At 48.0% G+C, this 27,923-nt stretch overlaps 1 protein-coding gene and 1 pseudogene across 1 annotated transcript; one reads left to right on the top strand and one right to left on the bottom strand.

Moving 5' to 3' along the window:
* The window catches only part of LOC147118524 (uncharacterized), a 110,635-nt pseudogene that overhangs the window by 41,745 nt on the left and 40,967 nt on the right, over window positions 1-27,923 (top strand).
* Window positions 18,935-20,824, bottom strand: LOC147118527 (uncharacterized). Its single transcript, XM_085984464.1, has 5 exons — window positions 20,638-20,824; window positions 20,324-20,553; window positions 20,031-20,155; window positions 19,715-19,949; window positions 18,935-19,465 (listed from the first exon to the last, which is right to left on the bottom strand). The coding sequence occupies exons 1-5, from the start codon at window positions 20,822-20,824 to the stop codon at window positions 18,935-18,937; spliced, it is 1,308 nt and encodes a 435-aa protein (XP_085840590.1).

Below are 27,923 nucleotides of genomic sequence, written 5' to 3'. Positions count from 1 at the left end.
AAAACAAGGATGAGAATTTTAAAATTGAGGCGCTGCTTAACCGGGAGCCAACGTAGGCCAGCGAGCACAGGGTTGGTGGGCGAACGGGACTTGGTGCAAGTTAGGACACAGGCAGCTGAGTTTTGGATGACCTCTAGTTTACGTAGGGTGGAATGTGGGAGGCCAGCCAGGAGTGCATTGGAATAGTCAAGTCTCGAGGTAACAAAGGCATGGATGAGGGGTTCAGCATCGGATGAGCTGAGGCAGGGGTGGAGTCGGGCGATGTTACAGAGGTGGCAATAGGCCATCTTAGTGATGGTGCGGAAATGTGGTCAGCTCTCATCTTGGAATCAAATATGATACCAAGGTTGTGAACAGTCTGGTTCAGCCTCAGACAGTTGTCAGGGAGAGGGATGGAGTCGGTAGCTAGGGAACGGAGTTTGTGATGGGGATTGAAGACAATGGCTTCGGTCTTCCCAATATTTAGTTGGAGGAAATTTCTGCTCATCCACAACTGGATTCCGGACAAGCAGTCTGACAATTTAGAGACAGCAGAGGGGTTGAGTGAGGTGTTGGTGAGATAGATCTGGCTGTCATAAGAATATAAGAATTCGGAGCAGGATTAGGCTATACGGACCTTCGAACCTGCTCCGCCATTCAATAAGATCATGGCTGATCTTCGACCTCAACCCTACTTTCCCGCCCGATCCCCATAAGCCTTGATTCCCCTAGAGTCCAAAAATCTATCTGTCTCAGCCTTGAATATACTCAACGACTCAGCATTCACAGCCCTTTGGGGTAGAGAATTCCAAAAATTCACAACCCTCTGAGTGAAGAAATTCCTCCTCATTGCAGTAGTTAGTATACATGTGGAAACTGATGCTGTGTTTTCAGATGATGTCGCTGAGGGGCAGCAGGTAGATGAGAAATAGGAGGGGGACAAGGATAGTTCCTTAGGAGACACTAGAGGTAACAGTGCTGGAGCAGGAAGAGAAGCCATGGCAGGAAATTCTTTGGCTACGACTGAGTAGAGAAGAATGGAACCAGGCGACTGCAGTCCCACCGGGTTGGACGATGGTGGAGAGGTGTTGGAGGAGGATGGTGTGGTCAACCGTGTCAAAGGTTGCAGATAGGTCAAGAAGGGATAGTTTCCCTTTGTCACAGTCACATAGGATGTCATTTATGACTTTAATAAGAGCTGTTTCGGTACTGTGATGGGGCAGAAACCTGATTGGAGGGATTCAATCATGGATTTCCAGAAAAGTTGGACACGGATTTGGGAGGTGACAAAACATTAACAGATTTTGGAGAGGAGAGGGAGGTTGGAGATGGGACGGTAGGGGTGGGGTCAAGGCTTGTTTTTTTGAGGTAGAGAGGCAGGCAGCCAGAGCGACCCCTCCATGGGCCCCGCCCATCCTGGACCTACAAATTGCTGTTTTCACCAGGCCCAAGAGCAGGTCCAGGAGAAGATTCTCCCACTTACCCACCCCCCTCCGCACCAGGCGGGCAAAGATTAGGAGCGTGGGGCTAAAGTGTAACCAAGAGTTGAGGAGCAGCCTTGATGGCAATAGATTGGGAGAAGGGGAAGTGCAACGAGACCTGGGTGTCATTCTGCACCAGTTGCTGAAGGTAAGCATGCAGGTGCAGCAGACGGTTAAGAAGGCAAATGGTATGTTGGCCTTCGTAGCTAGAGGGTTTGAGTACAGGAACAAGGATGTCTTGCTGCCGTTATACAGGGCCTTGGTGAGACCACATCTTGAGTATTGTGTGCAGTTTTGGTTGCCTTATCTGAGGAAGGATGTTCTTGCCATGGAAGAAGTTCAGCGAAGATCCACCAGGCTGATACCTGGGATGGCAGGAATGACGTATGAGGAGAGATTGGGTCGATTGGGCTTGTACTCGCTGGAGTTTAGAAGAATGAGAGGGGATCTCATTGAAATTTATAAAGTTCTGACAGGACTGGACAGATTAGATGCAGGATGTTCCCGATGGTCGGGGAGTCCAGAACCAGGGGTCACTGTCTAAGGATAAGGGGTAGGCCATTTAGGACAAAAATAACGAGGAATTTCTTCACCCAGGGAGTGGTGAACCTGTGGAATTCTCTACCACAGAAGGCAGTGAAGGCTAATTCATTAAATATATTCAAGAAGGAGTTGGATATATTTCTTAAGTCTAAAGGGATCATGGGGTATGGGGAGAAAGCAGGGACTGGGTACTGAATTTGGATGATCAGCCATGATCATATTGAATGGTGGAGCAGGCTTGAGGGGCCGAATGGCCTACTCCTGCTCCTATCTTCTATGTTTCTATGTTATGGAGGGACACGAAGACTGGGAGACCTCCATACCTACCGAGGCCTCCTCCTCCGCTCCCTCCCATCGAGCGGGTTGCTCGGGTCCCTTGAGCCCGAGCCCGGTCACAGGTGTTGATTTTTCCACCTCAGCGGTTGCGATCACGGGCCCGGGCACGAGGCCCCCCAAACTCCAAGACTTCGCCACCACCAGCGCATGGTATGTGGGCGTAAGTTCCATCAGATCATCCGCATCCATGTGCTCACCGAGGGGACCCGCCCTAAGGTGCTTCATCTTCTTCTGCACATTCCCTCTGCGTGGACGCTCTCCCTCCACCCCCCCCCGCCGGAGGCCGTGATGGCGTTGGCCTCCGACGTCGACCGCGCATCAGGTGTTGAGGACGTGTGGACAGAATCAGGGGGGGAGCGGCGGCGGCGCCAGCCTTGACCGCCTCAGATGTTCTGGCGGCCTTGGAGGCAGGGCAGTCCTTTCGTACATGCCCCACCTCCTTACAGGGGTGACACTGCACACCGTCCAACGTCCAGAAGATGCGGTAGGCAGCCCCCCCATGGCACACGACAAAAGTGCCCTCGGTGTCCTCCTCCCACGCCAGCTGAACAAAAAGCTGGCGCCAGAAGGAGAAGACGGCAGGAGGCTGGCCTCCCTGCATCCGAGCGGGATCGGTGTGATCCCCGACCTCACCTCCCCCAGTTGACGTAGGTGGGGGAGGAGGAGCTCAGCTGAAACAAAGGGCGGGACGTTTGATAAGAGGATCCTCTGCATGGTGGCCTCGAGCGGATCCACCGGCAGGAAGGTCCCGCCCAAGGTGAGCCTCTTGGTTATGGCCAGGGACGCCGCCCGCTCCGACCCCAGGAAGAACACAGCCTTGCCGTACATTTTTGAGGCAGCAACGATGGCTGAAGGGCCAACAACCCCAGCCATGGCCTTCATGCACGCCTCGATCGTCATGTTGAGGTGAGTGTAGCTCTTCACCCTGTGTTTTTTAGCGATGAGGCGGAATGGTGACGGGGCAGCAGAAGCTGCAGGAGCAGCCATGGCCGTGGCTGCCACACCTGCGTATGATCTTGCTGGCTCCGTCACCGGCGATGATGTGGTCGCCATCATGGGGTGCTTATTATAAAGTGCTACACCCACCCCAAGTCACAGGCCTGGTGATCTTAATGGCCTCAGTGGTTGTTTTCCCTGAGCAGAGGGAGCTTTAAAAGTGAAGGCACACCTCTCCCCTTGTTGATTAAATTGGGAGAGGGGCCTTCTCCCCTCTGCTCAATGGGCAATTAATGGATATGAGGTGCCTCTTTAGAGAGAGACAAAGAGAGAGAGAAAGGGGGGTGGGAAGGAGGGAGGCCGCAGGGGCTGGGTCTACACACAAGATGGTGGGTGGGTGCTCGCAGGGGTACACTCTCTGAAAAATAAGTCTCTATTGATGGTCTTCTTGTGGGGGGAGAAGATGTCTTCACCTGGGAAAGTAATGCTGGAGATGCCCAGGCTCAGTCCACCACCAGGTCTGACCGATGTGATAATTAAATGATGACTTCGCCTGGGCAGCTCCAGCTGTCCCAGGTCAAGCATTAGGGAGGGGTGTTTGCTAGTGGTGTGTGTGGCCTAGTTTTTACAAGAGCCACACACACCCCTAGATGTTTTCTTCTCCTTCTTCTTTCCTCCCCCCACTTAAATACAAAGTCTTTATGAGAGTGCACCATGAAACACCCACATGTAGAAGTTTTCCAATGGCTCTCCCTCCTTCTGAACAGATGTAGGATGTTCGTTTTTCTCCCCTCTCTCCCTCTCCTGTAATGGAGACCAGTTGGGGAAGCAGTGATGAAATGTTTTCCCTTTGTTGTTAGCTCTGGTCTCTCCTCTCCTCTCTCTCCTCTGGCACCCCAATGGTAGCTGCAGCAGCAACAGATGTGATCTCTCCTCCTGGACACAGAGAGAGACCTCTCCTCTCCTCTCCTCCCCTCTCCTCTGGCACAGCAGCAGCACAAGATTCCTGCCTGGCTATCAGGGATCCCAGGGTTCATTAACCCGCTCCCTGAGCTCTCTCACCTGATGTGAACATAAGAACATAAGAAGTAGGAGCAGGAGTAGGCCATACGGCCCCTCGGGCGGGCTCCACCATTCAATAGGATCATGGCTGATCCAAATCTAGACTCACGTCCACTTCCCTGCCCTTTCCCCGTAACCCCTAATTCCCTTATCTGCTAGGAAACTGTCTATCTCCATTTTAAATTTATTTAATGTTGCAGCTTCCGCAGCTCTCTGGGGTAGCAAATTCCATAGATTTACTACCCTCTGAGTGAAGAATTTTCTCCTCATCTCAGCTTTGAAAGGGCAGCCCCTTATTCTTAGATTATGCCCCCTAGTTCTAGTCTCACCCATCAGTGGAAACATCCTCACCGCATCCGCCCGATCAAGCCCCCTCACAATCTTATATGTTTCGATAAGATCGCCTCTCATTTTCTGAACTCCAATGAGTAGAGTCCCAACCTACTCAACCTTTCCTCATACATCATCCCTCTCATCTCCGGAATCAACCGAGTGAACCTTCTCGGAACCGCCTCGAGAGCAAGTGTACCTTTTCTTAAATATGGAAACCAAAACTGCACGCAGTATTCCAGGTGTGGCCTCACCAATACCCTGTATACCTGCAGCAAGACTTCCCTATTTTTATACTCCATCCCCCTTGCAATAAAAGCCAAGATTCCATTGGCCTTCCTGATCACCTGCTGCACCTGCATACTAACATTTTGTGTTTCATGCACCAGGACCCCCAGATCCCTTTGTACTGTAGCACTTTGCAGTTTCTCTCCATCTAGATAATAACTTGCTCTTTGATTTTTTCTGCCAAAGTGCATAACCTCACACTTTCCAACATTATATTGCATCTGCCAAATCTCTGCCCACTCACTTAGCCGGTCTATGTCCTTTTGCAGGTTTTTTATGTCCTCCTCACTCACTGCTTTCCCTCCCATCTTTGTATCATCAGCAAACTTGGATATGTTGCACTCGGTCCCTTCCTCCAAATCATTAATATAGATTGTAAAGAGTTGGGGTCCTAACACTGACCTCTGCAGAACACCACTAGTTACTGATTGCCAGCCCGAGAATGAACCATTTATTCCAACTCTTTGTTTTCTGTTAGCTAGCCAATCTTCCACCCATGCCAGTATATTACCCCCAATCCCGTGATTTCGTATCTTGATCAGTAATCTTTTGTGTGGAACCTTGTCAAATGCCTTTTGGAAGTCCAAATACACTGCATCCACTGGTTCCCCTTTATCCACCCTGTATGTTACATCCTCAAAGAATTCAAGCAAATTTGTCAAACATGACTTCCCCTTCGTAAAACCATGCTGACTCTGTCCTATTAAATTATATTTATCCAAATGCTCTGTTACTGTTTCCTTAATAATGGACTCCAACATTTTGCCAACCACAGATGTTAGGCTAACTGGTCTATAGTTTCCAGCTTTTTGTCTACTTCCCTTCTTAAATAAGGGTATTACATCAGCAGTTTTCCAATCCACTGGGACCTTTCCTGAGTTCAGGGAGTTCTGGATAATAATCACCAATGCATCCACAATCCCTACCGCCACTTCTCTCAAGACCCTAGAATGTAGGCCATCAGGTCCGGGGGAGTTATCTGCCTTAAGTCCCATTATTTTACTGAGTACCATCTCCTTAGTGATTTTAATCGTCTTTAGCTCCTCCCCCCCCCCCCATTGCCCCCTGTTTGTCCAGTGTTGGGATATTTTTAGTGTCCTCTACTGTAAAGACTGATACAAAATATTTGTTCAGCGTCTTTGCCATCTCCATGTTCCCCACCACTAGTTTCCTGGTCCCATCCTCCAAGGGACCAACGTTCACTTTATCCACCCTTTTTCTTTTTATATAGCTGTAGAAACTCTTGCTATCTGTTTTTATATTTTTTGCTAGTTTACTTTCATAATCTATCTTCCCTTTCTTAATTAATCTTTTAGTTATTGTTTGCTGGCTTTTAAATGCTTCCCAATCTTCTATCACAGAATCACAGAATCACAGAAACCCCACAGTGCAGATAGAGGCCATTTCGGCCCATCGAGCCTGCACCGACACATATCCCACCCGATCCCCGTAACCCCTGCACCAACACATATCCCACCCTATCCCTGTAACCCCATGTATTTAATCCCCCTAACACTAAGGGTCAATTTTTTATCATTGCCAATCAACCTAACCCGCACATCTTTGGACTGTGGGAGGAAACCGGAGCACCCGGAGGAAACCCACGCAAACACGGGGAGAATGTGCAAACTCCACACAGACAGTCACCCGAGGCCGGATTCGAACCCGGGTCCCTGGTGCTGTGAGGCAACAGTGCTAACCACTATGCCACCGTGCTGCCCACTAGATTCTCCCACTAGATTTGGCTACTTTATATGCCCTTGTTTTCAGTCGAATACTATCCTTTATTACTTTACTAAGCCACGGATGGCTCTCTTTTCTTTTATTCCCCTTTTTCCTCAGTGGAATATATATATCTTGAAAGATGTGAAATATCTTCTTGAATGTAGACCACTGCTCTTGTACCGTCTTACACTTTAATCTGTTTTCCCAGTCCACTTTAGTCAATTCTGCTCTCATACCTTCATAGTCTCCTTTATTTAAGCTCAGTACGCTGGTTTGAGATCCAACTCTCTCATCCTCAAACTGAAATTGGAATTCAACCATATTATGGTCACTCATTCCAAGGGGATCCTTTACTAGGACATTTTTTATTAATCCTGTCTCATTACACAGGACCAGATCTAAGATTGCCTGCCCCCTGGTTGGTTCAGTTACATACTGCTCAAGGAACCCATCCCTAATACACTCTATGAACTCTTCCTCAAGGCTGTCATGCCCAATTTGATTAGTCCAGTCAATATGAAAGTTAAAATCCCCCATGATTATAGCTGTTCCCTTATTACAAGCCCCAACTATTTCCTGATTTATACTCCGACCAACAGAGTTGCAACTGTTAGGAGGCCTATAGACTACGCCCACTAATGACTTTTTCCCCTTATTATTCCTTATCTCCACCCAAACTATTTCATTATCCTGATCCTTTGACCCAATATCATTTCTGACTATAGCAGTGATTCCATCCTTGATTAACATAGCAACCCCACCTCCCATTCCTTCCTGTCTGTTCTTCCTAATTGTCAAATACCCTTGTATGTTTAGTTCCGAGTCATGATTATCTTGCAGCCATGTTTCCGTAATGGCCACCAGATCATACCCATGTGTAGTTATTTGTACCATCAACTCAATTTTGTTACGAATGCTGCATGCATTCAGATAAAGAACTTTCAAATATGTTTTCTGACAATTTATTCCTGCTTTTACCCTTTACTACTTTACCTTTATCATTATACATTCTGTCCCTTCCTGGCACGCTCTGGTTTTTAATTCCCCCACTGCTACCTTGCTCTATTGCCTTCTCCGCTGTCATTTTTATTTTTTGCTCTCTTAACACCTCCCCCCCACTAATTAGTTTAAAGCCCTCTCTACAACCCTCGTTATTCAATTCACCAGGATTCTAGTCCCAGCACTGGCCAAGTGAAGTCCGTCCCAATGGAACAGCTCTCTCCTGTCCCTGTACTGATGCCAGTGTCCCAGGAAGCAAAACCCATTTCTCCCACACTGGTCTTTGAGCCACACATTTAACTCTCTAATTTTATTTACCCTAGCCAAATTTGCTAGCCAAAGCGGCTGCTGCCAAGGGCCGCGCATGCTCAGCTAACACTGCTTGGGTGATTGACGTGTGTTCTGGACCAATAGGAAGAGCGGGGCGGGGCTGGAGGACCGAGCTGCCGGTGGGTCCTCCAACCAATGGCAGCGTAGCAAGGGGGCAGGACCAGGTGAGCAGCTCAGGTGAGCGGGGGTCGATTGTGATGCGCTGTCCCCAGGTGAGAGCAGCTCAGTCAGCACAGAGCTGGGGCTGGAATCTGGGAGAGGGGCCACAGTCAGCACAGAGCTAGGGCTGGAATCTGGGAGAGGGGCACAGTCAGCACAGAGCTGGGGCTGGAATCTGGGAGAGGGGCCACAGTCAGCACAGGGCTGGAATCTGGGAGAGGGGCCACAGTCAGCACAGAGCTGGGGCTGGAATCTGGGAGAGGGGCCACAGTCAGCACAGAGCTAGGGCTGGAATCTGGGAGAGGGGCCACAGTCAGCACAGAGCTAGGGCTGGAATCTGGGAGAGGGGCCACAGTCAGCACAGAGCTAGGGCTGGAATCTGGGAGAGGGGCCACAGTCAGCACAGAGCTAGGGCTGGAATCTGGGAGAGGGGCACAGTCAGCACAGAGCTGGGGCTGGAATCTGGGAGAGGGGCCACAGTCAGCACAGGGCTGGGGCTGGAATCTGGGAGAGGGGCCACAGTCAGCACAGAGCTAGGGCTGGAATCTGGGAGAGGGGCACAGTCAGCACAGAGCTGGGGCTGGAATCTGGGAGAGGGGCCACAGTCAGCACAGAGCTAGGGCTGGAATCTGGGAGAGGGGCACAGTCAGCACAGAGCTGGGGCTGGAATCTGGGAGAGGGGCCACAGTCAGCACAGGGCTGGAATCTGGGAGAGGGGCCACAGTCAGCACAGAGCTGGGGCTGGAATCTGGGAGAGGGGCCACAGTCAGCACAGAGCTAGGGCTGGAATCTGGGAGAGGGGCCACAGTCAGCACAGAGCTAGGGCTGGAATCTGGGAGAGGGGCACAGTCAGCACAGAGCTGGGGCTGGAATCTGGGAGAGGGGCCACAGTCAGCACAGGGCTGGAATCTGGGAGAGGGGCCACAGTCAGCACAGAGCTGGGGCTGGAATCTGGGAGAGGGGCCACAGTCAGCACAGAGCTGGGGCTGGAATCTGGGAGAGGGGCCACAGTCAGCACAGAGCTGGGGCTGGAATCTGGGAGAGCGGCCGCAGTCAGCACAGAGCTGGGGCTGGAATCTGGGAGAGGGGCCACAGTCAGCACAGAGCTGGGGCTGGAAACTGGGAGAGGGGCCACAGTCAGCACAGAGCTGGGGCTGGAATCTGGGAGAGGGGCCACAGTCAGCACAGAGCTGGGGCTGGAATCTGGGAGAGGGGCCACAGTCAGCACAGAGCTGGGGCTGGAATCTGGGAGAGGGGCCACAGTCAGCAGAGAGCTGGGGCTGGAATCTGGGAGAGAGGCCACAGTCAGCACAGAGCTGGGGCTGGAATCTGGGAGAGGGGCCACAGTCAGCACAGTGCTGGGGCTGGAATCTGGGAGAGGGGCCGCAGTCAGCACAGAGCTGGGGCTGGAATCTGGGAGAGGGGCCACAGTCAGCGGGTCTGGTAAAGGGCCAGAGCCACAGCAGTTTCACGAAAGAAGATTATTTTAAAACACATTGCCTACAGTTTTAGAGACAGCCTTGATCACTGCAATAATTTCTTAAATGTTTAATAATTAAATCAAAAGCATCAAAAACAAAGAGAGTAGCAAAAGTAAAGAAAGAGGACTTTGATTTATATCGCGCCATGCACGACCACCGGACATCTCAAAGCGCTTTACAGTCAGTGAAGTACTTTTTGAAGTGGAGTCACTGTTGTAATGTAGGAAATGCAGCAGCCAGTTTGCACACAGCAAGCTCCCACAAACATCAATGTGATAATGACCAGATAATCTGTTTTTGTTATGTTGGTTGAGGGATAAATATTGGCTGGGACACCGGGGATAACTCCCCTACTTTTCTTCAAAATAGTGCCATGGGATCTTTTACATCCACCTGAGAGGTTTAACATCTCATCCAAAAGACAACCTCTCTGACAGTGCAGCACTCCCTCAGCACTGCACTGGAGTGTCAGCCTAGGTTTATGTGCTCAACTCCCTGGAGTGGGACTTGAACCCACGACCCTTTGACCCAGAGGCGAGTGTACTACCCACTGAGCTACAGCTGACAACATTGGTCCCTTAGAGGTAGAGACAGGAGAAATTATTATGGGGAATAAGGAAATGGCAGGAACATTGAACAAATATTTTGTATCTGTCTTCACAGTAGCAGACACAAAAGCATACCAAAGATGGTGGGGAACCGAGGATCGAATGAGGGCGAGGAACTTAATGTCATTAATATAAGTACTAGAGAAACTAATGGGACTAAAAGCCAACAAATCCCCTGGCCCCGATGGCCTACATCCTAGGACTCTAAAAGAGGTGGCTGTGGAGATAGTGGATGCATTGGTTTTGATCTTCCAAAATTCCCTAGATTCTAGAATGGTCCCAGCGGATTGGAAGGTCGCAAATGTAACACCGCTATTCAAGAAAGGAAGCAAAGAAAAAACAGGGATCTACAGGCCAGTTAGCCTGACATCAGTTGTTGGGAAAATGCTGGAATCCCTTGATACGGAAGTGGTAACAGGGCACTTAGAAAATCATAACATGATTAGGCAGAGTCAACATGGTTTTATGAGAGGGAAATCGTGTTTGACAAATTATTTCGAGTTTTTTGAGGATGTAACTAGCAGGTTATATAAAGGGGAACCAGTGGATGTAGTATATTTGGATTTCCAAAAGGCATTCGATAAGGCGCCACATAAAAGGTTATTACACAAGGGGTTGGGGTAATATAGTAGCATGGATAGAGGATTGGTTAACGGACAGAAAACAGAGAGTAGGGATAAACGGACCTTTTTCAGGCCGGCAGGCTGTAACTAGTGGGGTGCCGCAAGGATCAGTGTTGGGGTCTCAGCTATTTACAATCTATATTAATGACCTAGATGAAGGGACCGAGTGTAATGTATCCAAGTTTGCTGATGATACAAAGCTAGGTGGGACAGTAAGCTGTGAGGAGAACACAAATGTAGTGTATGTGCCTTTAAGAGCCCCAGGTGTGCTGTAATGCCGGTAATTGCCACTCGGGCTATATAAGCCTGTATATTGTGTATATCCATTAGAACCCCCCCCCAGACTTTGCTTAGTAAACACCTATGAACCAACTCCTGTCTTCAGTGTCTTTATCAACACACGGACACTACAGTGGCGACGAAGTGGAAACGGACTTACCTGCAATTCGGCAGCACCTCAAGGACATCGATTCCTCGGGCGTCCAGAAGACTCTAGAAAGTGAGAGAAGCTGTGGTTTCACCAGCTGGCCAAGCTGGTGGCAGGTACTGCGCTAATCCTTCCTGTGCGTCAGGCTGGGGCTCCAGCGGCTGGCTCTACAGCTGAGACAGGCAGCGAAATCAGAGGCAAGCAATAACGGACTGGGAGGGAGCACTCGGGAGACGGCCGGCGCGGCAAGCAGGTCAGCGTTCAGACCTGGAGAGAAAGTCCGGCGGGAATGAGTCTCCAACAGTAAATAAATTTTAAAAAGAACGGAAACCGCAGTAAACAGCGTTGTCATCGGCAGCAGCGGCGGGAAAGCGTGGGAAGTGCCATATCTTTTCTGAAATGCCTAAGTCTGGCAATATTGATGCTTTTGATAGCGAAATAGAGGATTGGACCACATACGTGGAAAGAGTAGAGGTATATTGCACTGCAAATGGAATAGAAGATGAAAAAAAAGCTTCAGTACTGCTAAATCTAATGGGCGCAAGGACATACGGGCTGTTACGAGACTTAATCACTCCAGCCAAACCAAAGGACAAGAATTTTAAAGAAATTGTTGATACCCTACAGGACGACTTAAACCCAACACCGCTGCTGGTAGTGGAACGATTCAAGTTCTTCAAGATAAATCAACACAAGAATGAAAGTAACGCTGATTACCTAACCGAATTAAGAAAGCTATCAAAGTACTGCCAATTCGGGGCAGGACTATCAGATTATCTTCGAGATAAATTCATTTGCAGTCTCTTAAGTGAAGGAACACAAAAAAGGCTGCTTTCTGAAAAAGATTTAACATTGGACAAAGCGTTCAGTATGGCTGTACCATACGAAGCAGCAGCAAGAGGAGCTGCAGAGATACAACAAAAGACACAGGACTTCGGCACCCATGAAATGACACACGGTTTCGAAAGATGTTATCGCTGCGGCAGATCCACCCATAACCAGAGGGACTGCTGGTTCAAGGACAAAGCATGCAGGCAATGCTGAAAGATTGGACACATTGCACGGGTATGCCGATCTGGACAAAATAAATCCAGACAGAAAAAAAAAAATCAATAAAGAAAAGTACAGGAAGGTACAAATGATGACGGACAGTAGCTCCGAAGACCAGAAGAGCGATAGCGACTCCGAAAACAAGAGACTAAGCTGCCTCAAATTACATAATGTACTTGCCAAAGATGATTACCAAACCATTTGGGTTACCCTCACGATAGCAGCGTTCCCAGTTAAAATGGAGCTAGATAGACGATCAGCTCTAACCGTAATAAATCGACGGGATTACGAGAGGCTATTTTCGCATATACCTCTAAAAGACACATCCATTATCTTAAAAACATATACGGGGCAGAAAGTATACCCCAAAGGAAAAATAAAGGTGCCTGTTGTATACAACGGCAAAGAAATACAAAAGCTGTATTTATACATTCTACAAGATGGTGGTCCACCGTTGTTGAGACGTGAATGGATCAGAAAGATACATTTAGACTGGCACTCCATTCAGGCACTGACAGTGACCAGTAAGAAAAAAAACAATGATGACATCATACCTGAACGATTAAAAGACATCTTGGCCAACGCCAAAGAAGTGTTTCAAGAGAAACTAGGAACCCTGAAAGTGGAAGATGCAGCAATTCCCAAATTTTTTAAGGCAAGACCGGTGCCATACGCAATACGTCCAGCAGTCAAGGCAGAGCTGGAGAATTTGGAAAAAGCAGGCGTATTATCCAAAATAGATTGGAGCGAGTGGGCAACACCCATCGTTCTAGTCATGAAAAAAGCATTGAATAATGATAAATCTGAAGAACAGAGAAAAATTCGCATCTGTCGAGACTTCAAGGAGACTGTAAACCCGGTCCTTCACACAGTACAGTATCCTCTTCCGAGGATAGAAGATATTTTCGCCTCACTATCCGGAGGGAAACGTTTCACCAAAATTGACTTGGCACAAGCATATCTACAGGTGGAGGTTGAGGAGGCCTCTCAAAAGTATCTCACGATAAACACACACAAAGGCCTGTACCAGTACAATCGACTGGTTTTTGGAGTAGCATCAGCTCCAGCTATCTGGCAAAGAGCTATGGAGCAAGTCCTGCAAGGGATTCCGGGGACTCAATGCTACCTAGACGACATCCTTGTAACAGGAGAAAACGACAACGAGCACATTGTCAATTTGGAGCAGGTGCTCACTAAGCTGAAAGAACGGGGCCTATGAGCAAATCGCCCCAAGTGCGAATTTTTCCAATATCAGATATCATATTGTGGCCACATAATTAATAATGAAGGGTTGCATAAGTCACCTAAAAAAATTGAAGCGGTCATAAAAGCCCCAGCACCTGAAAATGTTTCACAATTAAGGTCGTTCCTGGGATTAATAAACTACTATCATAAATTTTTACCGAACTTATCAACTCTTCTACACCCTCTTAATGAACTTCTACAAACAGGAGTGATTTGGAAATGGAACGTAGACTGTAAACATGCCTTCCATAAATGCAAAGGCTTAATCACATCCGAAGAAGTTTTCGCTCATTACAACCCATCACTGCCAATCAGACTGGCATGCGATGCATCCCCTTACGGCATAGGAGCAGTATTATCCCATAAATTCCCTGATGGCTCAGAACGGCCGATAGCTTTTGCGTCACGCTCATTAAACTCAGCTGAGCGTAACTATGCCCAAATCAACAGGGAAGCACTCAGCCTGGTATGGGGAGTGAAGAAATTCAACCATTACCTGCACGGAGAAAAATTTACCTTGTTGACTGACCATCAACCCCTCATCTCCATATTCAACCCTAAAAAGTGTGTTCCCATTATGACAGCGCAAAGGCTACAGAGGTGGTCCCTTTTTCTAGGGGCACACCAATACAACATAGAATACAAAGGAGCAACACAGCATGGGAATGCTGACAGTTTATCGCGCCTACCGTTGCCAACGGTAGAAGAGGCACCTACAGTAGACCCAGTAGAGATGTTCCACTCTACCATAGTGGAATGTCTACCAGTAACAAATTCTGCCATTGAAAGGGAGACGAGAAATGACCCGACTCTCTCAGGGGTCTACGATTTAACAGTGAAGGGATGGCCAGCACATGGCGAACCACTGTTGCCAGCATTCTCGCAAAGAAGAGAACAGCTGTCAGTGTGCCAAGGAACCTTGATGTGTGGATCCAGAGTGGTAATTCCACCCAAACTCCAGGATAAAGTGCTAAAGGAGCTTCACGAGGGGCATCTGGGTGGAGTGAAAATGAAGAACCTAGCTAGGGTGTTTGTATGGTGGCCAGGTATCGATGGAGACATCAAAGAAATGACCAAGAGCTGCCTAGGATGCCAGAAGGTCCAAAATGCTCCACCACAAGACCCTCTACATCCATGGGAGTGGCCCTCATCTCCCTGGCAAAGGGTGCACATCGACTTTGCTGGTCCATTTATGGACTCAATGTTCTTAATCGCGGTTGATGCACACTCCAAGTGGCCGGAGGTAATAAAGATGTCCTCCACCACCATGGAAAAAACCATCACAGTATTAAGGACCATATTTGCCAGGAATGGGCTGCCGGAACAGATATGTTCTGATAATGGACCGCAATTTGTGTCCGAAGAATTCAGAAAGTTCTTAAAAAACAATGGGGTTAAGCACTACACGTCCGCCCCATACCGTCCCGCCACCAATGGATTGGCTGAAAGGTTTGTCCAGACCTTCAAGAAAGCCATAAAGGCCATGGTAATGAAGACATAAAACTTCAGCACAAGGTGGATAACTTCTTATTCGCATACAGGAATGCAACACATATGGTTACCAACCAAACTCCCGCCATGATGTTCTTCAATAGAAACCTAAGATGCCGGCTGGATTTGGTCAAGCCCAACATCAGAAGGGACGTGGAGAACCGGCAGTTTCAAGGCATGAATGAAAGGCCAACTAGAACCTTCCAGATAGGTCAACAAGTTTTGGCCCGGGACTATCGTACCGAGAAATGGTAGCCTGGAACTATCTGCACACGACTAGGACCACTGATGTATACCGTGGACATCGGAGAAAGCATAATAAGGCGCCATGCTGACCAAATTATAAAGTCATCCGAAAAGGGACAACCTACACCACAACTCTATACGTCTAACGATGAAGTAGAGATACCCATATCTACCTCCGATCCGGTGATACTGGAACCCGATGAACCCGACACTGGCATTCAAGCCGAATCAGCCTTGCCAGAAGAACCTACTACACCACCAGAAACTACTACACCCCCGAGGCGTTATCCGGACCGAGTCAGGAAGCCTCCTGAGAGACTGACTTATAATTAATTAACTACAGCAATATGTATATTATTTTTCTTATAACATGTAATTAATAATTACTTAAAATATGATGTACTGGTTAGCTAAAAGGGGAGGAATTGTAGTGTATGGGCTTTTAAGAGCCCCAGGTGTGCTGTAATGCCGGTAATTGCCACTCGGGCTACATAAGCCTGTATATTGTGTATATCCGTTAGAACCCCCCCCCCCCCCCCGCAGACTTTGCTTAGAAAATACCTATGAACCAACTCCTGTCTTCAGTGTCTTTATCAACACACGGACACTACAACAAAGACTCTGCAAAGGGATATAGATAGACTAAGTGAGTGGGCAGTAAGGTGGCAGATGGAGTATAATGTAGGGAAATGTGAGGTTATTCACTTTGGTAGGAAGAGTAGAAAAATAGAATATTTTTTAAATGGTGAGAAACTTTCAAATGTTGGTGTTCAGAGAGATTTGGGTGTCCTCGTGCAAGAAACACAGAAAGCTAGCATGCAGGTACAGCAAGCAATGAGGAAGGCAAATGGCATGTTGGCCTTTATTGCAAGGGGGTTGGAGTATAAGAGTAAGGAAGTCTTGCTCCAATTGTACAGGGCCTTGGTGAGACCACACCTGGAGTACTGTGCACAGTTTTGGTCTCCTTATCTAAGGAAGGATACACTTGCCTTGGAGGCGGTGCAACGAAGGTTCACTAGATTGATTCCTGGGATGAGAGGGCTGTCCTATGATGAGAGATTGAGCAGAATGGGCCTATACTCTCTGGAGTTTAGAAGAATGAGAGGTGATCTCATTCAAACATACAAGATTCTGAAGGGGATTGACAGGGTAGATGCTGAGAGGGTGTTTCCCCTGGCTGGAGTGTCTAGAACCAGGGGTCATAGTCTGAGGATAAGGGGTCGGCCATTTAAGGCTGAGCTGAGGAGGAATTTCTTCACTCAGAGGGTTGTGAATCTTTGGAATTCTCTGCCCCAGAGGGCTGTGGATGCTGAGTCTTTGAGTATATTCAAGGCTGAGATCAATAGATTGTTGGACTGAAGGGGAATCAAGGGATATGGAGATCGGGCAGGAAAGTGGAGTTGAGGTCGATGATCAGCCATGATCTTATTGAGGGGCCCTGTGGCCCACTCCTCTTATTTCTTATGGACTTTCAAAAGGCATTTGATAAAGTACCACACAAGAGAGTTATTTTGAAAAGAGAAGCACAGGGTATTAAAGAGATGATGGTAATTTGGGTATATAATTGGCTAAGGGAGAGGAGACAGTGAGTAGTGCTGAGGGATGTCATTGAAACTTATAAAATTCTTACAGGACTAGACAGACTAGATGCAGGAAGGATGTTCCCGATGGCCAGGGAGCCCAGAACCAGGGGCCACAGTCTAAGGATAAGGGGTAAGCCATTTAGGACTGAGATGAGGAGGAATTTTTTCACCCAGAGAGTGGTGAACCTGTGGAATTCTCTACCACAGAAGGCAGTTGAGGCCAATTCATTAAATATATTCAAGAAGGAGTTAGATATATTTCGTAAGGCTAAAGGGGTCAAGGTATATGGAGAGAAGGCAGGGACAGGGTACTGAATTTGAATGATCAGCCATGATCTCATTAAATGGCAGAACAAGCTCGAGGGGCCGAATGGCCTACTCCTGCTCCTATCTTCTATGTTTCGACATGTTTTTCTGACTGGAGGGAAGTATGCAGTGGGGTCCCTCAGGGGTCAGGATTAGGACCATTGCTTTTCTTGTTATATATAACTGACCTGGACTTGGGTATAGGTGGACAAGTTTGAAGTTTACGGATGATACAAAACTTGGCAACGTAGTAAATAGTGAGCATAGTAGTAGCAGACTTCAGAAGGACAGAGGCAGACTGTGAAATGAGCAGACACAAGGCAGATGAAATTAAATGAGGATAAGTGTGAAGTGATGCACTTTGGGAGAAACAACAGGGAAGAGGCCGTATAATCTAAATGGGACTATTTTGAGGGGGTGCAAGAGCAGAGGGACCTGGGGGTCCATATTCACAAATCTTTGAAAGTGCCGCGGCAAGTTGGTGAGGCGGTTCAGAAAGCGTATGGGATACTTGGCTTTGTAAATAGGGCCATTGAATACAAAAACAAGGAAGTTACACTAAACCTTTACAAATCACTAGTTAGGAACATAGGACAGGAGGAGGCCATTCAGCCCCTCGAGCCTGTTCCGCCATTCAATGTGATCATGGCTGATCTGTGACCTAACTCCATACACCTGACTTTGGCCCATATCCCTTAATACCTTTGGGTAACAAAAACCTATCAATCTCAGATTTAAAATTAACAATTGATCTCACATCAATTGCCATTTGCGGAAGAGAGTTCCAAACTTCTACCACCCTTTGTGTGTAGAAGTGTTTCCTAATTTCACTCCTGAAAGGTCTGGCTATAATTTTTAAACTATGCCCCCAGTCCTAGAATCCCCAACCAGCGGAAATAGTTTCTCTCTATCTACCCTATCTGTTCCCCTTAATATCCTGAAAACTTCGATCAGATCACACCTTAACCTTCTAAATTCCAGGGAATACAACCCTAATTTGTATAATCTCTCCTCGTAACTTAACCCTTGGAGTCCGGGTATCATTCTGGTAAACCTACGCTGCACTCCCTCCAAGGCCAATATATCCTTCCTAAGGTGTGGTGCCCAGAACTGCTCACAGTACTCCAGGTGTGGTCTAACCAGGGTTTTGTGCAGCTGCAGGGTTTTGGCCTCAGCTGGAGTCTTGTGTACAGTTCTGGGCACCACACTTTAGGAAGGATGTCAAGGCCTTGGAGAGGGTACAGAGGAGGTTGACCAGGATGGTACCAGGGATGAGGGACTTCAGTTATGTGGAGAGATTGGAGAAGCTGGGATTGTTCCCCTTAGAGCAGAGAAGGTTAAGAGGAGACCTAATAGAGGTGTTCAAAATGATGAGGGGTTTTGATCGAGCAAGTAGGGAGAAACTGTTCAGTCTGGCAAGTGGGTCGGTAACCAAAGGTCACAGATTTAAAATAGTTGCTAAAAGAACTAGAGGGGAATGAGGAGAATTGTTTTCACACAGAGGGTTGTTAAGATCTGGAACGCACCATCTGAAAGGATGCTGGAATCAGGTTCCACAGGAACTTTCAAACGGTAATTGGACATGTACTTGAAGAGGACTAGTTTGCAGAGTTCTGGGGACAAAGCTGGGGTTTGGGTCTAAATTGGACAGCTCTTTCAAAGAGCCAGCACAGACATGATGGGCCGAATCACCTCCTTCTGTGCTGTTAGATTCTATGATCAGTGTGAAGATGCTGGTGACTCTTAAGGCTCTTAGAGCTTTTAAAGCTCTTCCAATAGTCAGAACATTTAAAGGGTCTCTCTCCAGTGTGAACTCGCTGATGTGCCAGCAGGTTGGAGGACCGAGCGAATCTCTTCCCACACTCAGAGCAGGTGAACGGTCTCTCCGCAGTGTGTAGGTGTTGGTGTCGCTTCAGCTCCTGGGAGCTTTTAAAGCTCTTCCCACAGTCAGAACATTTAAAGGGTCTCTCGTTAGTGTGAACAAGCTGGTGTGTCTGCAGGGTGGATGATTCAGTGAATCCCTTCCCACACATGGTGCAGGTGAACGCCCTCTCCCCAGTGTGAACTCGCTGATGTTGCTTGAGCTCCCCAGGGATTTTAAAATTCTTTCCACACTCAGAACATTTAAAGGGTCTCTCGTTAGTCTGAACTCGCTGCTGTGACAGGAGTGTGGATGACACAGTGAATCCCTTCCCACACATGGAGCAGGTGAACGGTCTCTCCCCATTGTGAACTCGCTGATGTTGCTTGAATTCCCCAGGGATTTTAAAACTCTTCCCACACTCAGAACATTTAAAGGGTCTCTCGTTAGTGTGAACTCGCTGGTGTCCCTTCAGCTTCCCAAGGCTTTTAAAGCTCTTCCCACAGTCAGAACAATTAAATGGTCTCTCATCAGTGTGAACAAGCTGGTGTCTCTTCAGCTCCTGGGGGCTTTTAAAGCTCTTCCCACAATCAGAACATTTAAAGGGTCTCTCGTCAGTGTGAACAAGCTGGTGTGACAGGAGGGTGGATGACACAGTGAATCCCTTCCCACACATGGAGCAGGTGAACGGCCTCTCGCCAGTGTGAACTCGCTGGTGTTGCTTGAGCACCCCAGGGATTTTAAAACTCTTCCCACACTCAGAACATTTGAAGGGTCTCTCATTAGTGTGAACTCGCTGGTGTCCCTTCAGCTCCCCAGGGATTTTAAAGCTCTTCCCACAGTCAGAACAGTTAAATGGTCTCTCCACAGTGTGAAAAAACTGGTGTCTCATCAGGGTGGAGGACTTCAAGAATCCCTTCCCACACACAGAGCAGGTGAACATCCTTTCCGCAGTGTGAACAAGCTGGTGTCTCTTCAACTCCTGGGGGCTTTTAAAACATTTCCCACAGTCAGGACAGTTAAACGGCCTCTCATCAGTGTGAACAAGCTGGTGTCTCTTCAGCTCCTGGGGGCTTTTAAAGCTCTTCCCACAGTCAGAACATTTAAAGGATCTCTCGTCAGTGTGAACAAGCTGGTGTGTCTGCAGGTTGGATGACTCAGTGAATCCCTTCCCACACATGAAGCAGGTGAATATCCTCTCCCCAGTGTGAACTCACTGGTGTTGCTTGAGCACCCAGGAGCTTTTAAAACTCTTCCCACAGTCAGGACAGTTAAAGGGTCTCTCATCAGTGTGAACAAGCTGGTGTCTCTTCAGATCCCCAGAGCTTTTAAAACTCTTCCCACAGTCAGGGCAGTTAAATGGCCTCTCATCAGTGTGAACAAGCTGGTGTCCCTTCAGATCCCCGGGGCTTTTAAAGCTCTTCCCACAGCCAGAACAGTTAAACGGTCGTTCCCCAGTGTGAACTCGCTGGTGTGTTTGCAGGTGGGATGAACAAATGAATCCCTTTCCACACACGGAGCAGGTGAACGGACTGTCCCTGGTGCGACTGCGCCGTTGAACTTCCAATGCAGACGGGGAACTGAATCCCTTCCCGCCGTCCCCACCTTTACCCGGTTTCTCCCCGGTGTGACGGTGCACATGTCTCGCCAGGTCAGGCGATCGGCTGAATCCGCGTCCACACACCGAACACGTGTGCGGTTTGTCATTGCTGCGATCACTGCTTTCTCCTTCCATGTGCAAAGGCCGATGATATTCAGGTCCGGATGAATTGAGCGACTCTGTCAGATCTTGACGTGATGTTTGGTTTAAGCTTCCCGCCTGTAAATGCTCCACTTCTATAACCCTGTAAATTGAGATCAGAAAAGGATCAGAGGCAAACTGTTGTTTAATTTTCCCCTTTCCGAACCTAGGGGCAGTGAAGCTGATTTTCAGGCCCCAGCTGCTGCATAGGTTGGTTGAAAGGACCAGCAGTAATGGCGGCTGGAAGACCCACAAGCCCCAGCGCTGCAGAAAGCGCTCTGTTGACGCTGAGTCCCGCACATGTGCTCATGGCCCCCGCGCTCTCCCTCCTGCTCCACAATCGCCCATCCTGATCGGTCTGCAACGCGCATGCTCAGCGCACAAAACCCCGCGGTTGGAACATCGGGTGCGCATGCAGAGCCGCAACATCTGGTATGCTTGCGCGGCTCAGGTGGGGGCGAGTCGGTGTTTCGCCTCAGACGCCAGGGAGGTGCGCATGTGCAGGATGACCCAACATTCTTGCTGTCAGCAATCACTCCCTCGTGTCTTTAATAAAAACAGAAAATGCTGGAAATACTCAGCAGGTCAGGCAGCATCTGTGGAAACAGAAACAGAGTTAATGTTTCAGGTCGATGGCCTTTTGTCAGAACTGCGTGTTCTTTAGTGTCAGCCAGTGACTCAGTTGGTAGCACTCGCGCCTCTGAGTCAGAAAGTTGTGGGTTCAAATCCCAATCCAGAGACTTGAGCATCAAAATCTAGGTCTGGCACTGCAGTGCTGAGGGAGTGCGGCACTGTTGGAGGTGGAGTCTTTCAGATGAGATGTTAAACTGAGGCCCCGCCTGCTCTCTCAGGTGGATATATAAGATCCCATGGCACTATTTCGAGAAAGAAAGACTTGCATTTATATAGTACTTTCATGACCAGCAGACGTATTGAAGTGCTTTACAGCCAATGAAGTACTTTTGGCGTGTAGTCACTGTTGTAATGTGGGAGAGAGATCTGGGAATCCCTGGCCCAAGACCGCACAAAATGGAGGAGAAGCATCCGGGAAGGCGCCGAACACCTCGAGTCTCTTCGCCAGGAGCAAGCGCAAGCAGCGCAAGGAGCGCACGTCAACCCAAGCACCCCACCCACCCACCCCTTCAACCACCGTCTGCTCCACCTGTGACAGAGACTGTAGGTCCCGCATTGGACTCATCAGTCACCTGAGAACTCATTTTTAACGTGGAAGCAAGTCATCCTGTTCCGAGGGACTGCCTAAGAAGAAGAAGAGAAGTGGGAAAGAGCAGGGGAATTATCCCTGGTGTCCTAGTCAATGTTTATCCCTCAATCAATGTAACAAAATGATAGATTATCTGGTCATTATCACATTGCTGTTAGTGGGAGCTTGCTGTGCGCTAATTAACTGCTGCAGGAACTAAGTGTCACAAAACATCTTTGAAAGTTCTCTATCTGAATGCACGTAGCATTCGTAACAAAATAGATGAGTTAATGGCACAAATAACTACATATGGGTATGATCTTGTGGCCATTACAGAAACATGGCTGCAGGGTGACCATGACTGGGAATTAAACATACCAGGTTATTTAACAATCAGGAAGGACAGGCAGGAAGGAAGGGGAGGTGGGGTGGCTATGTTAATAAAGGAAGGAATCTCTGTAATACAGAGAAATGATATTGGGTCAAAAGATCAGGATAATGAAAAAGTTTGGGTGGAGGTAAGGAATAATAAGGGGAAAAAACACTAGTGGGCGTAGTCTATAGGCCTCCGAACAGTGGCAACTCTGTTGGACGGAGTATCAATCAGGAAATAGTTGAGGCTTGTAATAAGGGAACATCTATAATTATGGGGGATTTTAACTATCATATTAATTGGACAAATCAAATTGGGCAGGGCTGCCTTGAGGATGAGTTCATTGAGTATATTAGGGATGGGTTTCTTGAGCAGTATGTAACTGAACCGACCAGGGGGCAAGCAACCTTAGATCTGGTCCTGTGTAACGAGACAGGATTAATTAAAAATGTACTAGTAAAGGATCCCCTTGGAATGAGTGAGCATAACATGGTTGAATTCCATATTCAATTAGAGGGTGAGAAGTTTGGATCTCAAACAAGCGTGCTAAGCTTGAATAAAGGAGACTATGAAGGTATGAGAGTGGAATTGACTAGAGTGGATTGGGAAAATAGATTAAAGGGTAAGACGATACATGATCAGTGGTGTACATTTAAAGAGTTATTTTACAATTTCCAAAAAATATATATTCCACTGAGAAGAAAAGGGTGTAAAAGAAAAGACAGCCATCTGTGGCTAAGTAAAGAAATTAAGGATAGTGTTCGAGTAAAAACAAGGGCATATAAGGTAGCCAAATCTAGTGGGAGGATAGAGGATTGGGAAAACTTTAAAAGACAGCAAAAAATAACAAAAAGATTGATTAAGAAAGGGAAGATAGATTATGAAAGAAAATTAGCAAAAAATATAAAAACAGATAGTAAGAGTTTTTATAGTTATATAAAAGGAAAAAGGGTGGCTGTAGTAAATGTTGGTCCCTTAGAGGATGAGACCGGGAAATTAATGGTGGGAAATATGGAGATGGCAAAAACACTGAATTAATATTTTATATCAGTCTTTACAGTAGAAGACACTAAGAATATCCCAACACTGGACAAACAGGGGGCGAAAGGGGGGGAGGAGCTAAACACGATCAAAATCACTAAGGAAGTGGTACTCGGTAAAATAATGGGACTCAAGGCGGATAAATCACCTGGACCTGATGGCTTACATCCTAGGGTCTTGAGGGAAGTGGCGGTAGGGATTGTGGATGCATTGGTAATAATTTTCCAAAACTCCCAGGACTCGGCAAAGGTCCCGGCAGACTGGAAAACTGCTAATGTGACACCCTTATTTAAAAAAGGGCAGTAGACAGAAGGCTGGAAACTATAGACCGGTTAGCCTAACATCTGTGGTAGGTAAAATTTTGGAGTCCATTATTAAGGAGACAGTAACAGGACATTTGGATAATCATAATTTAATAGGACAAAGTCAGCATGGTTTTATGAAGGGGAAGTCATGTTTGACAAATTTGCTGGAGTTCTTTGAGGAAGTAACATATAGGGTGGATAAAGGGGAACCAGTGGACGTAGTGTATTTAGACTTCCAAAAGGCATTTGACAAGGTGCCACACAAAAGATTATTGCTTAAGATAAAAAATCACGGGATTGGGGGTAATATTCTGGCATGGATAGAGGATTGGCTATCTAACAGAAGGCAGAGAGTTGGGATAAATGGTTCATTCTCAGACTGGCAATCAGTAACTAGTGGTGTTCCGCAGGGGTCACTGCTGGGTCCCCAACTCTTTACAATCTATATTAACGATTTGGAGGAGGGGACCGAGTGTAACATATCAAAGTTTGCAGATGATACTAAGATGGGAGGGAAAGTAGTGAGTGAGGAGGACATAAAAAACCTGCAAGGGGACATAGACAGGCTAAGTAAGTGGGCAGAGATTTGGCAGATGGAATACAATACTGGAAAGTGTGAGGTTATGCACTTTGGCAGGGAAAATCGTAGAGCAAGTTATTATCTTAATGGCAAGAAACTGGAAAGTACTGAAGTACAAAGGGATCTGGGGGTCCTGGTGCACAAAACTCAAAAGGTTAGTATGCAGGAGCAGCAAGTGATTAAGAAAGCCAATGGAATTTTGGCTTTCATTGCTAGGGGGATAGAATATAAAAATAGGGAGGTATTGCTTCAGTTGTACAAGGTATTGGTGAGACCGCACCTGGAATGCTGCGTACAGTTTTGGTGTCCATACTTAAGAAAGGACATACTTGCTCTCGAGTCAGTACAAAGAAGGTTCACTCGGTTAATCCCGGGGATGAGGGGATGGACATATGAGGAGAGGTTGAGTAGATTGGGACTCTACTCATTGGAGTTCAGAAGAATGAGAGGCGATCTTATTGAAACATATAAGATTGTGAAGGGGTTGGATCGGGTGGATGCGGGGAAGATGTTCCCGATGATGGGTGAAACTAGAACTAGGGGGCATAGTCTTAGAATAAGGGGCTGCTCTTTCAAAACTGAGATGAGGAGGAACTACTTCACTCAGAGGGTGGTAGGTCCATGGAATATGCTGCCCCAAAAAGCTGTAAAAGCTACATCATTACATAAATTTAAAACAGAAATAGACAGTTTCCTAGAAGTAAAGGAAATTAAGGGTTACGGGGAGCGGGCAGGAATTTGGACATGAGTCTAGGTTCGGATCGGTCATGGCCCTGTGGGTAGCGGAGCAGGCCCAGGAGCCGTGTAGCCCGATCCTGCTCCTATTTTGTGTGTCTAATTCTGTTACATTCAGGAAATGGTTCTGTGATAGTGGATTCGTGGTTAGGATCAGATCAGCCATGATCTTATTGAATGGCGGAGCAGGCTCGAGGGGCCGATTGGCCTACTCCTGCTCCTATTTCTTATGTTCTTATGTTTCCTACATTACAACAGTGACTACACTTCAAAAGTACTTCATTGGCTGTAAAGCACTTTGGGTCGTCCGGTGGTGGTGAAAGGCGATATATAAATGCAAGTCTTTCTTTCTTCACTGGTCTCACCAGCGACCTCTTCTGGCTGATGGTTGATTGACCGACAGGAGCCCGCGCATGCGCATCCGGGACGGCGGTTTGGGCCGAGTCCAGCACAGCGACCCTTTCCGGTCACCAAGGGTAATAACCACGCATGCCCAGAGCAGTACAATCCCCCTCCCCCACTTGGAGCTGCGCCTGCGCCTTCGGATCCTGTCAGACGGAGTCGGCGCGGGGCATTCCGGGAAAGGCCTTGGTGTCGGTTCCAGAGTCGTGATCGGTGACGCAAACTGAGTTTTCTCTGCTCCGATTGGGTGGAGAATCGCGCGGGGGGAGTAGTGGATCGGGAGAGAATAAAGAGAAATAGAAAAACCTGAGAGTCCGCGCGGCCCCGGACCGAGCGCAGGCAGTTGGACGGCTTTCGTGAATTCGTCGGGGCCACGTGACCGAACCCGCGGCTTGATTGACGGGAGCTTCCGACCAATAGAGAGCGAGCGGGGCGGAGCTGGAGGAGCGACCCGGCGGCGGGTCCTCCAACCAATCGGGGAGCACGAGGGGCGGGACTAGCGCCGGCTGATTGTCTGATCCGCAGGGCAGCGAGTTTCTCCAGTCCCTTGTTCAGGGCCCGGGGCCAGGGGAGGCTGTGGGCCTTTATTCCCCTTATTGGACACAAGGCTCTTTGCCTCATAACACACTGGCTCAGGTTTTAATACAGACTTTTTAAATTCATCCATAAAAGCAGATAAACCCCGTGCTTCTGTGGAACAAACTTTCTAATATTTTATAGAATCACAGAATGGTTACAGCACAGAAGGAGGCCATTCGGCCCGTCGAGCCCGTGCCGGCTCTCTGCAAGACCACTTCCGCTAGTCCCACTCCCCCGCCCTTTCCCCGTAACCCCAGGCACCATTGTTAAAACACTCAACATTATCCGCTTCACACACACCCGGGGTGGGCCTCAGGCCCCAAACAAGAAACTCTGGGCCGGGCGTTTGCCCCGAGTGGGGCGGCAGCTGCGTGGCTTTCTCCCAGTAACAGGGCCGGGGTAACGGCCGCCATCTTGAGAGGCTCAGGGGGCAGCAGAGCGCATGCGCGGCCTCCTTGGCCAGGAACCAGGAGGAGAGAATCTTGTCAATTTCTATCTTGAACTCACAGTGATGGCTTTTGTAAACTCCTTTTACAGGCTGTGAGAAGGGCAGCATTTACACACCGCAAACTCAAACCAATCATCACATCAAGATCTGACAGAGTCACTCCATTCATCAGGACCCGAATATCATTGGCCTTTGAATGTGGAAGGAGAAATGTTTGTCTGTGGGAAAAGATTTCAAATGTCAGTGTGACCGAGACACACAGATCCGAGTGAGAGTGTTCCAGTGCACTGACTGTGGAAAGCGTCTTAACCTGTTACACAGCCTGCAAAAACATCGCACCATTCACAGCGGGGAGAAACTGTACACGTGTACTGTGTGTGGAGGAGGCTTCAACTGATCATCCAACCTGGAGAATCACAATGACACCCACACCATGGAGAAACCCTGGAAATGTGGGGACTGTGGGAAGTTCCCCATCGAAGCTCGAAATTCATCGACGATGTCACACCGGGGAGAGGCCGTTCACCTGCTCTGTGTGGGAAGGGATTCTCTCATTCATCCAACCTTCTGGTACACCAGCAAGTTCACACTGGGGAGTGGCCGTTCACCTGCTCCATCTGTGGAAAGAGATTCACTCAATCATCTGAGCTTGTGAAACACCAGCACATTCACACTAGAGAGAGGCTGTTCACCTGCTCCGTGTGTAAGAAGGGATTCACTTGTTCATCCAAGCTTCTCAGACACCAGTGCATTGACACTAGAGAGAGGCCATTCACCGGCTCAACATGTGGGAAGGGATTTAATCGACCATCCAACCTTCTGACACACCAGCGCATTCACACTGGGGAGAGACCGTTCACCTGCTCTGAGTGTGGGAAGGGATTCACTCGGTCATCGCACCTCACTGAACATCAACTTGTTCACACAGATAAAAGACCTTTTAAATGTTCTGACTGTGAGAAGATCTTTAAAAGCACAAAGGATCTGCTGAGACACCAGCGAGTTCACACCGGGGAGAGACCGTTCACCTGTTCCGTGTGTGGGAAGGGATTCACTCAATCATCCAACCTGCTGACCCACCAGCGAGTTCACAAGTGACAGCAGGGGTTGGATTCTGCTGTTATTGCTGCCATTAATCACATTCAGGACTGAACCAGTTTTATTCTAACAGTTGGGATTTATTTCTGTTGATCTAATGACCTCTATAACTGGGTTGGAGTTTAAGATTCTGGATAGATGTCAAATAAATCAGCTTTGTTTTCAATGCATTTCTGTAGATTTTTGTCTTTCTAACCTGTGTGTTCAGCATCACCTGGCTGGAGCTCAGAAAGGACAATCTGGGGGAGGATCGTACGGCGGGAACAGAACTTCAGCCTGGACACAGTCCTTCAGGGTCACACTGAGAGGGGCAAACGGCACTTTGGTCCTT

This window comes from Somniosus microcephalus, chromosome 4, assembly GCF_052327205.1.
Source record: "Somniosus microcephalus isolate GS21.2 chromosome 4, FLI_Smic_1.0, whole genome shotgun sequence".
In the NCBI taxonomy this organism is placed as follows: Eukaryota; Metazoa; Chordata; class Chondrichthyes; order Squaliformes; family Somniosidae; genus Somniosus; species Somniosus microcephalus.
This window is presented reverse-complemented; position numbering and strand designations above follow the sequence as displayed.

What these genes read in the sequence shown, in the direction of transcription:
- LOC147118527 (XM_085984464.1), bottom strand. Translation starts at nt 20,824, where the DNA reads ATGGAAGGAGAAAGCAGTGATCGCAGCAATGACAAACCGCACACGTGT. An exon ending in ATTGGAAGTTCAACGGCGCA is followed by an intron (nt 20,554 to 20,637) that starts GTCGCACCAGGG and finishes CACACCAGCGAG; the next exon opens with TTCACACTGGGGAACGACCG. An exon ending in CCCTCCTGTCACACCAGCTT is followed by an intron (nt 19,466 to 19,714) that starts GTTCACACTGAC and finishes AAGCAACATCAG; the next exon opens with CGAGTTCACAATGGGGAGAG.